Source organism: Caretta caretta, chromosome 8 (genome assembly GCF_965140235.1).
Source record: "Caretta caretta isolate rCarCar2 chromosome 8, rCarCar1.hap1, whole genome shotgun sequence".
In the NCBI taxonomy this organism is placed as follows: Eukaryota; Metazoa; Chordata; order Testudines; family Cheloniidae; genus Caretta; species Caretta caretta.
Genome location: NC_134213.1, coordinates 91,511,680 through 91,527,758, shown reverse-complemented (window position 1 = coordinate 91,527,758; position 16,079 = coordinate 91,511,680). Strand labels below are relative to the sequence as shown.

General features: G+C 37.8%; 1 protein-coding gene across 1 annotated transcript in view; it reads left to right on the top strand.

Moving 5' to 3' along the window:
• Positions 1-16,079, top strand: part of EFCAB7 (EF-hand calcium binding domain 7) — a 38,265-nt gene that overhangs the window by 9,521 nt on the left and 12,665 nt on the right. Inside the window, exons 3-10 of the mRNA XM_048862133.2 lie at positions 541-752; positions 2,426-2,512; positions 3,499-3,694; positions 4,556-4,680; positions 10,770-10,911; positions 14,058-14,167; positions 15,553-15,710; positions 15,910-16,043. Of these exons, the coding sequence (XP_048718090.2) occupies positions 541-752; positions 2,426-2,512; positions 3,499-3,694; positions 4,556-4,680; positions 10,770-10,911; positions 14,058-14,167; positions 15,553-15,710; positions 15,910-16,043 (1,164 nt within the window). The remainder of the gene's footprint in view (positions 1-540; positions 753-2,425; positions 2,513-3,498; positions 3,695-4,555; positions 4,681-10,769; positions 10,912-14,057; positions 14,168-15,552; positions 15,711-15,909; positions 16,044-16,079) is intronic.

Genomic DNA, 16,079 nt, shown 5'->3' with positions numbered 1-16,079 from the left:
GTAAGAGACAGCTGCTGACCAGATCCTGTGGGCTAAATTGTGGCTTTGCCACACCCTTGTGTATGAGGCAGCACATAGTTCTAGTAGCACTTACACCCAGCCTGTGATTCTTTAGGTGGGAGGAGGAGTACTCTGTGCTAACCCTGTACCTGGCACAGTGTACTTCCTCAGTATGCCAATGAGTGCATTGGGAGGGAAAGAAACCAAGGCACTACCTATTCTCACCAACATGTACAGTGGGGATGTAGTACCCCATCAGAGGCTTAAGCTTCTCTTGCACCCTCTTCCTTCCCAGTGCGGGTGTGCAGAATGGTCCACCGTGTAGCATTAAATCAGGAACACAGGATTGAGTCTACATCCATGTCACAGCTACTGCAGTTAAGCAAAGGTTTATCATTCATGCCTACTTTTGCCTTTGATTGATTGGATTAAAAAAAACCTGTCTTAACCTATGAACTGATTAAAGGATAGTTTGAAAAAATCATATATATTTTGGCTGTCAGTGTCAATGAAGAGTTGATATTATATTTTATTATGCAGTGCTTCAACAGGCTGGAAGAAATCCATCTCAGAAGACGGTTAATCAGTACTGGACTCCCCAGACCACCACACTGAATTTTGATGATTTTTGCAATATCTTAAAAAAAGAAAAAACAGCTACAAAAACAGAACTGCTCAAAGCATTTTTAAAAGTGGATACAAATAATGATGGATATATTTTGCACACTGAACTTTATAAAATTCTTACAATGGTAAGTATCTTGGAAAGTAAATTACAAATTTTGATATAGAGCTATAATTTACAGAAAATTGGTATAGTAGAAGAACCAATCTTTTTAAATTTTAAAAATCATAGAAACAATCCTGAATATTCAAAAATTGATTTTTTAGGGGGAAACAATCTATATCTGAAATATTTTAATGATTTCTTTTTAAGTGTCATACTCCCTTGGCTATCTTTCTCTCCCTCTTTCTTATTTTTTTCCCCTTACAGTCCTGAAATTGTATGGTCAACCCAACTGCTTCTCTCAGTTCCAGCCCATAATGAATGAAGATCAACTGAAAAATAATTAAATTACTTTTTTATAAGAAAACACTACCTATCTGTCCCGCACTGATGCAGCAGGATTGGAAGCATATAGCCCTTGCTAAGTTCAGTGCCTAGTTCTGTTTTGTTCCAGCAACTTCTATGCAAATCCCTTGCTTTTGAAAGGGCCTTTTGCAGTCCTATGGGACAGTTTCATTAGCTTAGTAAAGTTTATTCAGTTATTATGCTCCCTTCACACATTTTGTCTCATTCCTGCATGCTCAGAAATAACTTCCCCCGCCCCCTAAACATAAGGATGGGGTCCATGATCCCTTTACAGCCATGACAAAAATACCACATTACTGCAGCCATACCTCTGAGCTCAGGCTCTTACCTCATCAAGTTGCACAATGTAAGCTGTGATAGGGCTAGAAGCATAGTGCATAGCAAGGTTGTGTGTGAATTACAGTGAAATAGCTTGTTGCACACTAAGTGGCCAGGCCATGTGGACTGGGCTGCTGCTCACTAAAAGTTCCATAGTATACTTCGATGTGTGCACTATGGAGCATTTAGTGCGAAGCAGCAGGGTCCAGTTGGACAGATGGCAGGACCCTTAACAATCAGGTGCTGTATGGGTACAAATATCGATAGTAGCAACAACAGGGAAATGATCTTTGTGTAGTACAAGGTAAAAGGAGCAGGTCTTGAATGTAGCTATAGCCAACACCATGAAGTGCTATAAAATCAGTAGGTCTAATTTAAAGTAATCCACCATTTTATAAGGAACCGGTGTAAAAGAACTCAGCATGGGCTAAATAAGTGACTAAAATGTAAAATATTTTTAAATTAGCTCTTGGTTGTAATACATTAATTAGAGTATATGTAACAGTGGGATTGAACCTAGGACCTCTGGAGCTAAATGCATGAGCCAAAAGCCACCTGTCTGTTAGTTAAGATGGTAGCAGACTCATTAATCTCTAAATGGTCTAGTTGCCACTAGTGGGGGACAGAGCACCACCCAACAGGCATGGGTTACATATAAATATTAATTTAATTGACTGGGAATTGCTATGCTACAAATCCTCAGTGCCTGGTATACCAACTAAAGTCAACGTTAGTTCCACACATGGAGGGCTTGTAGAATGGGACCTTGAAATTGCATGAGCTTAGTTATTCATCTTCCAAGTATTTAGTAGTGTTTCAAATACATTAAAATATCATTTACAATGCTGATCACTATTTTGGGGATTTAAACTCAGACCAATGTAAATGTGCTGCAGATAAGATTTCTGGAAAGAATGTTAAAGTATTCCTATTTCCTTTGTATAATCTTCAAACCAGTGATGTCGGTGAACAATGTTCTTTAGTAGGAACTGATATTTAAACTGTTTATCACAGAGAGGTGAGAAGATGACTGTAGAGGAAGTGAATGCCATCACTAAATTGGCTGATGTAAACAGCAATGGCAAATTTGATTATAACCAGGTATGGTAAACAAGGTGACAATATTTTTGTATATGATGTTGGATTAATCAAATTCTGTAGCTACTTCCTAAGACACACTAATAGGTTTTAGTGCAGATATTTTAAGGTTTGCAGATTGCCAAGTGCTGAGGGGAGGGCTAGTTTAGGTGATATGGTTCCCAAAGGACTTAATATTGTTATTATTTATTTTATTTATTTATTATTAGTATTGCCATAGTGCCTAGGAACCCTTGCCATAGACCAGGACCCCATTGTGCTAGGAGCTGTACAGATAATATGGGAGCACCATTTCCCTGGCGTACAATGCGCTTCCTTTGATAATATCCTCCAACAAAGGTCACTTTGTACTGGTGAACCTAGCTATGCTCAAGGATGCAACCTGGTTCCAGGGGTGGGACTGGCAGTAGTAGCAGGTCAAGAGTGGCAAATGAGAGCAAACCTGGGTATTCAGCATGGATTAGCACTGTAATGCCTTTTTAATCTATATTATAAGTACGTTCTTGGATAATATGCAATTTCTTTTGTGGGTGAGGTTATCGCATGTACTCGGCATCTATTTTTCAAAGTAAAATATCTCTTCAGTTTTATGTTATTTCAAACTGCACCTCTAAGCAATGTCTAAATTTTAAACAGTCAAAGTCCACAAAAGACTTGCACCATAAAAACAGTTTCACAGAAAAACAGCAACCCTCCATTAAAAATTAGACATAAAAACAAGTCCACAAATGTCTAGCAGATAATATAAATCATCTGTTGGGGTGAAATTCACATTTCATTTTCACTTTATAGTGTGACCTCTCTACTGAATCATGGCTCCATTTTTACTATGTCACTTGAGAGTGGTCATTCTGATTCATGAAAATAAAATGAGCATTGTTCTTCAAGAGAAACTAGATTCCATCTATTGATTTATCCTGTGCTTACTAATGTGTGTGTTTTCCCCTAAAACTGTATTAAAGAATGTTTCACATTTTCATTGTGCAAAGTTTTGTAAATTATACGTGACAACCAATGAGCAATGTCGTAAGACTGCACTAGAGAAACTAGAAGTTGACAATAGACTGAGGCGTCAGCAGTTTGGAAGTCAAGTTGAAACCTCCTCTGAAAGGGCAACATCACCAATATCAAAACCATCATCAAGGACCACGAGGAAAATGGATCACAAGCCAGCACCAAAGAGAGGTATTACTTTTTATGCAGGGAGGCTCCATTCCAGGAGACAGGGCCCATTCTCCCAAGTGAATCAGCAGATTTTCTCATACTAGCACAGACTTGACTAATAATCATTTTGACTGTGGCAACCACAGAAAATCCCCACTTGGATTTCAGAGCCCCTTGCTCAAACGGACTTTGGCTGCATCTCTTATCTAAGACCATCAAATTTTTCTTAGGACTAAAATCAGTTGATTCTTGTGTGACACGGTCCAGAGCAAAGAGAGAAAATGAGCCTACAGATGTTGCAGTATGTCAGGGTATTTATCTCATATCCTGATAAGAAGTGAATCCTAAAACATTTATCAACAGGAAAGATATTAGCTTTCATTTATAAAGTAAGGTATTTAAACATGTGAGTAGTCTTATTAACTTCAATATGTCTACTCGTGCTTAAAGTTACACAAAGGCTTAAGTACCTTACCGAAGCAGGGCCAAGATTACAGGAATATAATGACAGTATATAAAATATCTACATTTGTACATAGAGTATATCGGTCACTTTTGGTTTCAATTCAAGGAAAAATCATGCTGAAATTGAAAAAATGCAAAGAAATGTGACGAGAGGAAATGAAAAGACTGGGATTGTGTGGTCTAGAAGGTTAAGAATACTTGCTTGACGTGTACAAGGAGGGAGATGGTGGTAGTGGGACTAGCCCGTGGTCATGTGATTAAAAAATCATAAGGGAATTCTGTTCATTAACATAAAGTTTTGTCATGTAGTTCTTTGTGTGTGACTTTGAATGCAAATATATACAAATAAATACCATTTGTAACATTCTGAAACAATGGAAAACAGCCAGTGTAAATAAATAAATATCTATGTTATAGGTGACAACAGAACTTCTTCAAGGCCATCATCAGCCCAAAGTTGCAAAGCATCCATTTCTTCCACTATCAGCATGGGCACCAGCAGTAACACAAATTCAGAGCTAATTGAGCCAAACACAGTAAAGGTACTCTGTATGTTAGTTAGTTCTGTTTAAATTATGCCGTTTTAGTTTAAGCACACACACTGTTGCATTTTAAATAGAAACAGTTTTGCTCTGAATTTTGTCTCTTATGTTAGTAGTTTGTCAAGGACAGCTATACACTACAGAGATTTCATGATGCAAAATATTATTAATATTTTTATATATTGTTGGTTTTGCTGACATCCAGTTACTGAAAATAATTTTTCAGGTGTGAAGGTTTAATAGAACAAAGTATATTTTTATAAATGAAACCACTGTTGGATAAAACATATAATGACTTTCTGAGAAATTTAAAATTGAATAATTTATTAGATTGGTGAGAACTTTAAATGCTTAAGTAGTCTGAAAGATTTGTATCATAAACCTTTATAAGAATGGTAATTGGAAATAAATAACAGATCTCCAAACATACTCAGTTCAATGAACATTAATTTGTAAATATATCCGGTAGCCTGGAAATATTGATTTTATATTTAGACTAATATGTTCTATAAGTATTTTTGTTTAAATAAATCACTCATTCAATATAAATTCCTGTGGGAGAAGGACAACAAAGTCACTTTGTTAAGTCAATATTTGTAGAGTGTTAATATTGATCTTTTTCCTTTGTTTTCCCTTTCTTGACTCAACCTTTACTAGTTTTCTTTCAACAGAAAATAATAGCTACAGAAATATAAAACATTACCTGGAAACTGCTAGGGTACATTAAAAATGTGCACCTTGAGACCTCTGTGTAAAAGGGAAAAAATGGTTATGACCACATAGTATAACTACTGCTGGAAAACGCAACTGATTGTTCTCATGAGGTACATTTTGTTTCAAATAACAACTCTGTATTTGTTATTGAACTCTGAAGTCCTTTATATCTTTAACATTGCTGGATAGTGACATTTGTTCTATATTAAAATTTAAAAACATGATCTCTGAGGAATTTTTTTCAATCTGTTTAGGTACCTGCACCCCCATGCAATTTAACCTCACTTCCAGCATGTTCAAACGTGATCTGTAGTGTGCGAAATCATATAGTTTTCTGATATTGGATCCCTCTTTATTTTCACAAGCAAATAAAGTTTTAGAAAGTGACCATTAGTGATTACCAGCATATCTTTCCTCAGAAATTAAACCAAATATTGGTCAATAAAAATAAACAGATGTCAGTGGTACTGCTAATTTGTTGCATCCATACTACCTAAGGGTCCTAGCCAAAGCCCAGTGAAATGAATAGACAGACACCCAATGATTTCTTGGGCCTTGTATCAGGACCTAAGAGCATACATTGTTCTCATTCATTTTATATTCACATTTATTTTTCTCCAGAGTTCATCTGTTTTCTGGGACAATTAGAAAGTGTTGTTTTGGTGGACTTGGACCAACACTGGTGTTACTGGTCTGATAGCTGAACATAGTGTAATTAGAACATTTTGAACCTTTATACATTAAAATTGCCATGTAGCATATTATACCCTATGCACAATATAACCCTTCCAACTATTCTTTATTCAGTGGAGCTGTGAGACAAATTCAAAGAAAGGCACATCCAGTATTTTAAGGATCTAACAAACTATTTTAAGGAACACCACAGACTCCCAGCCATTTATCGTCTGTGTCCACAAAAAACTTTAAAAGGAGCCTCTTTTATCAAAAGCAAACTGTATAGATAATCTTCTCCTCCCTGCAGTCTGCACAGATCATGTTCTATGTGACTCCCACTCAGGAAAGAATAACAAGAATCAGGCATCAAGTATATCCAGGTAAAAACAGTTTGCAAAAAATTAAATATTGTTAAGTCTTATGAGGGCTGAGGATGGTCACTTGGGTCAATTCAGGCACAAGTTTGGAGTCAGGAGATCTGTGTTCTGTTCTCAGCTCTTCCAAAGACTACCTGTGTGACCTTGGGCAACTCACTTCAGCTCTGTATGTCTTAGCTTCTCAACTGTAAAACAAGGATAAAGATGCTACTAATTCACAGGGGTGTTGTGAAGCTGGTCACATTAAGGTTCCATTTCTAAATAGTTTGTAAAGGGTACATTCATAATCTGTCATGAGCATGTTCCAGACATGAATAGTATTATATATGGTTATGATCGTAGTAGTGGAAGGTGTATAGATGGTGATAAACAACCTGTTGGACTCTATCTGTATGTGTACACTGCCTGTGGGAAGTGTGATTCCCAGTGCGGGTAGACAGACTTGAGCTAGTGCACTACAAAGAGCAGTGTGGACTTTGTGGCACTGACGGTGGTTCAGGCTAGCCACCCGACCTCAAACCTCGGGGGACTGGGCAGGCTTGTATTTAGGTGGCTAGCCCAAGCCAAGAGTAATGCCATGACATCTGCACTGCTATTTTTAGTACACTAGCTCCAGCTGAGCTAGCACAAGTCTGTCTACTCACGGTGGGAATCACACCTCCCAACGGCAGTGTAGACACACAACAACAATCTGTAACGACAACAACGTAAAACATTTCTTTATTTCTACGGGCCATTATTAGTTAGTTAGTTCTCTATGCAGATTTAAAGCAAGACTAAATAAAAAGCCCTTTTTTAAAAAAATGAAAGCATTGTATCCTGTTTTCATATTGTACTGGTGTATCTGGCAAGTGAATCACTGAGAACAAGCTTCTCCCGCCAAGAACGCTCACCTTCAACATTCTGCTCTCTGTGTACGTGAGAAGCTCTCCACTGACATCAACAGGAGACTTGGGCACAGAGCAGAATGCTGAAAAAGAGATCTGAGAGAAGCCTTCTGCCCCAAAGCAACATAGTTATATACTTTTTTTTATGCAGTTCATGTCCTGCATTGAAATGTAATGGAGAAAACAAAAAATAAGGACAACCAACTCAATTCTTAGTGAAGTGTGTGCCAAGATACTTCTGTGACCTATTCCTGAAGGGATAAATCCTACTTCCCTCCGTGTGGCAGGGCCTCTTGCAGTGGAACTAGTCAGATTCTGTTTTGCAAGAGGACAGTAGGAATAGGATAGGTGTTGGCAGATCAGGGCCGGGCACTGATCTAAAGATTTGGCTTGAAGTGTATGAATAGTCCCTTGCACTAAAGATGGCTTTTATTTGCATTTATGTGTAAGTAACTAGACATTTCCTATAATCCCCATAATGCTTTAGAATTGGAATGCCAATATATAAGATTTACATAAAATTAAGTATTCTACAGTGATGGGTATTGAAAGCAATAAACACTTTTCTGATGTCTTCTCACTGAGTAAAGTAAACATAAGTGTATGTTTTCCAGTTTACCTTATATTTTGTGCTTTTTCATTTCACATTCTCCATTATGAATTGAAATAAAATACACTGTATGTAGGCTGAAAATCAAGCCGGGAAGGTATTCTTTAAGCGTTTATAATGCACATGTTTTTGCAATGTGATATTATTGATAAGTTAAAGAGAGTATAGCACCACCTCATGCTCTGTTTAAGCATAACAAGCCAGTATTTGAATTCTCAAGGGCTCTCAAACTATTTCATAGTGTTGACTGCATCTGAATGGAGAAAAATTGTCTCAAGACCCACTGAATTCCTACATTTTGGGATTATAGCACATCCTTGTGATAACTACCTAAATTACTTAACATGAAAAAGTAATGGTAGGAAAGTAGTAGCTGCCTTCCATGTGATGTTACAGTTGGAAACAAGGAGAACCACCAGATACGTAGTGAGGTGGCTTCCCACAGATCAGCAATGGTCTATGGATCAGTTTGGGAACCTCTGTCCTAGTAAGAAAGGGGAGGTAGGAAATTATTTTTAAAGAGGCATTTTTGTACATGATAATTTATTGTATCATTTTGAAAAGATACAACACATTTGGGCTGCTCTTTAAACAATTTACTGTGTACCTTGAAATCTCTTAAAACCCAGTCCTACTATTTCATTAGTTTAACCCTTGAATTTCATCTCGCCTGAAATGTTGATTGTTTGTTTTTCAAACATTTGTGTAAGCTATTAAGTTTAGAGACTTAAGTGAGTTAACCGAAGGCTTTTGTTGCATTTCCTCAGCTGTGTCAAATTTCAAGGACAAATCTCATTTTGCGGCATAAGGATTTTAGGGTAAATAGAAGTTATGTGCGTACAACAGTTCACCTGGGAGGAATATTCTCCTCAGTAATGATATAGGGGGCTAACTTGCACATTCTTCCTTTTAGCACTGATTTATGTTAACACTAATCTTAGTAAAAAAAACAAAAACGAGGAGTACTTGTGGCACCTTAGAGACTAACACATTTATTTGGGCATAAGCTTTTGTGGGTTAAAACCCCACTTCATCGGATGCAAGTGGGTTTTAGCCCATGAAAGGTTATGCCAAAATAAATGTGTTAGTCTCTAAAGTGCCACAAGTACTCCTCGTTTGTTTTTGGTTTTTTTGCTGATACAGACTAACAAGGCTACCACTCTGAAACCTGTCACTAATCTTAGTATAATTTTAAAATGTTGACCCTAACTTCTTTTATAGGTTTATGGAACTCCATCTTCCACTCAACCTCAGCCCCTTCACTGTTGATCTCCAATTGTTTTTCACCGCTCTTTCTCTCTCTGCCCTCTCTCTCTTTCTGCCATTTGTTCTTCCCCATCACATTTCTAGGGGGCAGGGTTTGTTTGGCAAAGGTCAGTGTAAAACGTTGAACAGACTCTATTCAGGGGTCTCATTAAGATCAGGTCTTTTTCTTTCTACAGGTAAAAACCAAATAATTAACTACCTCTGTTAAAATGATTTTAAAAATATGAAGAACTCTAGAATGTTAGTCTTTTATATGGGTAGAACTTTGCAGTAAAGATGGTAGGCAAGAGAAGGGACTTGGATACCTAGTTCCCATTAGGGATTGCATGTCCAGATACCTATGGAACTTTGCATATCTGAGCTTAGAGGTTTTGGTACAATGTAGGTTGAGGAATTCTGTTTAAATGAAAAAAGGATCTAAAAGAATTCTAAAACATACAGTTTGTTAGCTTCTTTTCAAGGGCTAAAAAAAAAAGTGAATTGAGCATAGTCTCAGTTACCAATAAAAAGTGATCTATGTTACAAACTGTAAGTTAGCAGAATTTGGCATGATTGGCAGGCTGAAATGAAGATAATGTATATGCTACCAAAGACTCTGCATGCTGAGGCTGAAATAATTGTCACTAGGGGTCAAGTTTGAGGCCATTGACATGGCAGTGTCAACATGCTTGCATCACAGATGTACAATAATAAAGTACTTAGAGTTTATAATAGTTTCCAGATGCTTCCAGTATCATAAGATTCAGAATGATCAGTATTCACCCATATTAACTTATAAAAATAAAGCTGTTTCCAAAATTTTGTTAAGAATATTTTTTTTCCTATAGTTTTAAGTTATTGTTTCAGTTGGATTTGTTTCTCTGGTTTCTTTTTGGGGTGGTTCTATTATTTTGTATAATTGTTTCTTAAAAAATGAATGATTCAGAGACTGTATGTGGAAGCAGAAAAAGTATTTTTGATAGGATCTGCAGAACTTTTTTTCTCCCAATAGCTGTGATGGAAATTTTACTTCTCTGTACTTTTATATTCTTTTTACAGATAATTAAAGCAAATGTACTTATCTCAAAGTGATATTGTGAGTCTTAATTTGTTTGTAACATACTGCTAGATCCTCAAATGAAAGATGCTAGCTATAAAAGAGCTTGATCCTGCTTCCATTGTCTTTGTGGTACAGTATTGGGTCCCAAAGGACGACTTATGTTACTCAGTGACTGATTAGAGATATGCAGTTATGAATGGGCAGATCTACATATAGGGCCCAATCCTGCAAACACTTCCAAGTGTTGTACTTGGTGCTATGAGTCTAACTTAGGGTAGCAAATGCTATGGGCCCAATTCTGTGTTGCCCCTCACTTTGTGTAGTCATTACATCAGTGCAAAACACTATCTAGTCAGAATGGCTATAAATGGGTATGAAACACTATCTAGTCAGAATGGCTGCATTTTACACTCACTTTTCACTGATTGTAAATAGTTACATAAGGTGCAAATAATTTACTGAGAGAAAAGCATTAAAGACCAAGATGAACGTCTAATATACATATTTGGTTTTGTTTCCAGGATTGGCAATGTGCACAGTCCAAAGGATGCTTCTTCTTAGAGGAAGATGGTGAAATCATTACTCATAAATATAGGTTCTACTTACCTCAAAGGTCAACAGTATATATCACCATTAAACCTTTAAACCTTAGCCAGTTAGAAGGTAAGCATATTTATATTTTGTTTGGAGAATCACCAGGGAGGTCTGAGAAACTGACATGTCCTGCAGAATACCCTATGGAACTGGAATTGCTCTGAGACAAGGTGGATGAGGTAATATCTTTTAGTGGACCAGCTTAAAGCTCAAAAGCTTGTCTCTCTCACCAACAGAAATTGGTCCAATAAAAGATATTACCTCACCCACCTTGTCTCTCTAATATCCTGGGACGAACACAGCTACAACAACACTGCGTAAAGGGCCAGATCTCCCTACAAAAGATCTAGTATCTCCAGTAATGCAGTAGTGGACACCAGTGGTTGATGGTCATGGTCTAGCCTCGGATTTACAGTAATGTTATTACCTTTTTACCTGGCATCATGGAAAAATGTGGGTGGCATCTGGTCATGGGTGAGTTGAGTCCTCCACTGTCCCTCTGTCAAGTTATGAAGTTAGGACTTCTGCCCCTGAGTTTATAGTCTCCTGTTTAATCAATAAGGATATGATCTGAAGTCACTGGGTAGGCACCTGTTTCTTCAGTGTGCTTTGGATCAGGCCCTAAATTTGTAGCTTTTTCTGATCTGTCCCTGTTGCCTGTGTCTTTTTCATACACTGAATAAGGAAAGGTTTGTGTGTGTTTATATATATCACCCATATATATCTATAGCTAATGTGGGTGATCAATTTGAGGCATCTTAAAGTAACCTAATTTTCAGAAAGTGCTGAACACCCATCCTCTGAAAATCAGGCTCCTTTAAAGTGTCTCAATTTGGGCACCCAAAATCACTAGTTACTTCTGAGTTTCCCACCAGTTGTAAGCAAGCACATTTATTTACCTAGGTTGTTAATAACACATTAAGAATATTAAAAACACATGAGATGAACACCATCAACTTGAAGTCTCATCAATTTCAAAATACAAGTTTATGGTAGCTTCAATTACTGCATCTATCCCCTCCCAATTTCTTGTGCTTTTACAACCACACTTTTCTGTTTACATTTTTTCTCTCCCCTCTGTTGTTGTATGAAGAGCTCCAATATAAACTGACTATCATGAAACTGATTATGTGCTGACAGATGCACAAAATAAACAGGAAAAAAATAGAGAAAAATATTTTTCTCTGATCTCTTTCAGTAATAGCTGTCTTAGGTGTTACTTGTAACAATAGTTGGCTAAAACTTTTCAGACAGGTGTGATCTTTGTGTTGACCATGTCCCTTTAAAATACAGTTTGCTTGTCACTGTTTATGCTCTTTGTTTACTGTGTGCATTTTTCTTTGCTTAGTCAGTGAACATCACTGAAGTTAGGTATACTTCTGTTCATAGTCACCTTCACTCTTAGGTTCTTAGTATTGCAGTGTTGCTGTCCCAGATACTTGAGCAGTGTGTTTATTTGCTTAAAATTTGCTTTCAGTGGAATTTAAAAAGAATTCTGTAGACCTCAGATTTGATAAAAGCTTGTTATTTTAAAATTTAACTATTAGCAACAAATTTGATAATGTCCCTTTAATTGTTTTTTATTTTATTTTGCATGTTTTCTGGGAAACAAAGATACAAAACTCAGTTAGTGCTTCTTGTTTGTGCATAGTGTCTTGTACTCCTAAATGACTGTGGTAAGAGCTAAAATGTATGATAGCATTTTATGATATTAAGGGTCTCTTCATGTTTCTATTGTAAACCTTGTCTGAAGGGTTTGTAGCTTGTCCATTTAAATTTTCATCTGTCTGAAGGTAAGGGCCAGAACTGGGCAAAGCTGGAATATTTGACCCCTCTACAAGCACTCTGCACTCTATTCCTCCTACTAGCTCACCCAGCAGTGCATACAGTCCCCTGGCTTGGACATTTTTCTCCAAAAAGCTGTCACTTTTTCCTGCTCTGTCATTTGTAACGGATGCTATTGCGTCCCAAACATGCCTGAGAAACTTCTGTAGTGGCGGCTGCTATGCTGCAAATGATTCTGAGACATAGCTGAGAATCAAAAGCTTCTATTGCATCTGACAGAGAAAAAGGAGGTGGTGTATTGACTACATTTGAAGCAGGAATATGTCTAGTAGCACAGCAATTCCTTTTTTATGAGAACTTCAAAAAAATCTTTTGAGGTTTTAACAAAGGAGAGGGCAGTGCTTGTGGTATGTAGCAACAACCTAACATTAACTCACAGAATTGCTAGGTGGGAGGGAAACTAAAGCCTGCACTGTGGTTTTGCTTTTGTTGTTAATTTGAAGACCACTAAGTAGCTAATTTGTTTGAGTGCACCAGGGCTTGAGAAATTGCACAAAATCAGATGGAATAAAATGGAATTATGCATAGTAGCATATGTAGGATCAGACCTCCATTCAAACTGGACCCAGTACAAATCAAATAGAAGTTTTGACTGTGTGCGTGTCAGGTGCTTGCAAGGTAAATCTCAACAATTATTGTGTCATATCCTTCAGAGACTTCTGCATCCCCAGAATGGTAACTCCAGGTATGTGATCCATTGTACAGTAGCTGAGTATATGTTGCAATTGTGAGTTATTTGAGGACAATCATGCTGATTTGGCATTCCACTACACAGGGATCTTCACTGACAGTGTATAGTATGAATACACATTGTGCTGTTTATTAAGATATTTTCTGCTCTATTAAATAAACAAAAGCTAGATTTCTAATCAAGGTAAATTGTAACAACATTTACAGATCCTCAGAAGATGGACTCTCAATTGCTGACATAACTTTAATTGCAAATGCTAGGAATGTCTTGTTCAATAACAAAAGTAATAAACTGTGTTATTATTTATTGGTAGAAAGGAAATAGTGTAACTTCTATAGCTACCAAAACACTTGGCGTTTGAGAGCTTTTAACAGTAATCACTATGTGTCAAAAACTAAGGGCAAATTCTCTACTCTGATATACCCTGGGGATCTCAAAAGCATATTATAAACTCATTCTGTGTGCAGCTCTTCCATTGAGGTCAACAGGAGTTCTGCATGTGAAAGGAACACAGAATATATAATAGAAAGGTCCACAGTGTAGAACAGAAGTAACAATTATGCCCAAAATTTATGCAGTTATCAAATATTTGGCTTTTTTGGGAAGGAGAGGGGTGTTAGGTTTTGGGGGCAGGACATGGGGAGGTTGGCTGGTTGGTTAAGGGTTTTTTGTTTTGTAGGAAAAACTTCTCCATGGTTATCAGTGGACACGGCTTTGTATGTTCTCAAGGAAAATGAAAGCCAAGAAAACCTACAGCTCATGAGCTTTACTGAAGAACGAAATAAAGAGGTCAGACATTTTCCTTACTTTTCTCATGTTGATTTAAAAAAAAATTTATGTATGTGTCAACACAGCACAGTTTGGGGCTGCACAGGTTTGGGAGGGCGACATGCTGGGGTGTGAGAAGGCAGAAATGAGGAGCAACTGCTCTGTGCATCTTCCTGTGCAAAACTGTCAGGACTGTTGCCACAGAAGTCAGCAGAAGCTAATGTTACTCCTAGCAATATTACCTTCAAACCCCAACACCTGAATTGCAGGGAATTGCAGTGCACAGGTAAAGAAGAGTTGAGGTTTCTCCTGGAAGAGCAGTGTTCCCATGGGGTAGGCCAGGGAGAAATGTTGAGTTGCTGGTTTTCTGTACAGATGTTCCAAGATTCAAGGGATTTGCCTGGGGAAGCTCAGTTTCACCCTCAAAAGCCACCTTCCCTCTGTCTGCAAGAGGTCAAAATGCCACAAGGTCAGCTCAAGGACTTTCCCTTCACTCCTCTTTCCCTCTGCCATGGGTATGAGTCCAGCCATAGTTATGCACTGGTACGTGCTCTTCTCCTGTGGTAAAACCAACAGAGGGAGAAATGATAGTGTGAAATCATCTCCTCAGCTATCAAGCCATAGGGAAATGAGTTTGGGGCAGGGTTGTGCTAGGGGGTGTACAGTAACAGGCATATACCAACCAACACTCTCTGGCCTGGAGAATTTACGATCTAATAAAGAAGAGAGAACCATTATGTCCACTTTACAAATGGGGAGCTGAGCCAGAGAAAGACTAAGTGACTTGGACAAGGTCACACTGGGAGACTTTAGCAGAACTAGGAATTGAACCTAGGTCTCCTGACTCCCAGCCCTGATTCTTAATCACGTGACAAGCCTGTCTCTTGCACCCCTTGTCGCTTGTGAACCTTTACAAGGAACCATGCAAAACTTGTGTTGCAAATTTGATGCAGGTTGATGAATCAGGGCCAGATTGTGAGCCAGTCTGCAGCTGATTTACGCTCTCAGGGGGAAACAGTGAGAAAGTCGGTGGGGTTTTGTCAACCTGCCTCCACTGGCAGGAAAAGTGTTTTGTTTTGTTTTTGTTTTATTTTCAAGCTTAAAATTTTAAATGGGTTAAAAATCTGTGGGGCAGCAGAAATGTTGAACAGTTCCAGTCAGGCTGCTTGTAGGCCTAAACATCTGTGTAAATATTACTACAATTAGCAGATCCACCAGTTCTCATGTCTATATATTGGCATGAAATGCATCTTGTTGGGATTTGCCATCTCTAAGGAAAGAAAATATAGGGGCTCTAACAGTGAGTACCTTCTGTTAATTGATCATTATTGTGGGAATATTAATAATGAAGGCAGTCTTTGGATAAACAATGGCTCACAGATTTCTCCATTTTCCATTGAGAATAGATGTTTAGGTGGAAAGGTGAACTGGGATCTGGTATTTACTGGCTAATTCCATTCACAACTGGCTGTAGGCTCAAGAAGATAAAAAAGCAAATTACTGGAGAAGCCAAACTGGTTTATAGAGATGAAGATGGAGAGCTGGCCCTTACCAAAGAGTTCAAGTGAGTCATGTTTGCAAGGAGGCATGCTAGCTGTCATAAAAGTATATATTCTCAGTATCCTTTATGCTGCTGAATTCATTTCTGTCTGGATGCCATTGCTTTGGAAAAGCATTTTTCAACGTATTAGATCATTCACTGCAATGGTGTGGGGAAGGAAGCTGAAGCATTTCAAAACTGTCTTGTCTTCTCCGTCTTTTAGAGCAGCTTTATCCGACATATTTGAAATGATTGATTTAGATGGAAATGGCCTTCTGAGCCTGGAAGAATACAATTTCTTTGAACTGAGGACAAGTGGTGAGAAATGTGATGAGGAAGCCTGGGACGTATGCAAGGGTAAGCTTGTTACTCTGCTTAATTAAACTGACCAGG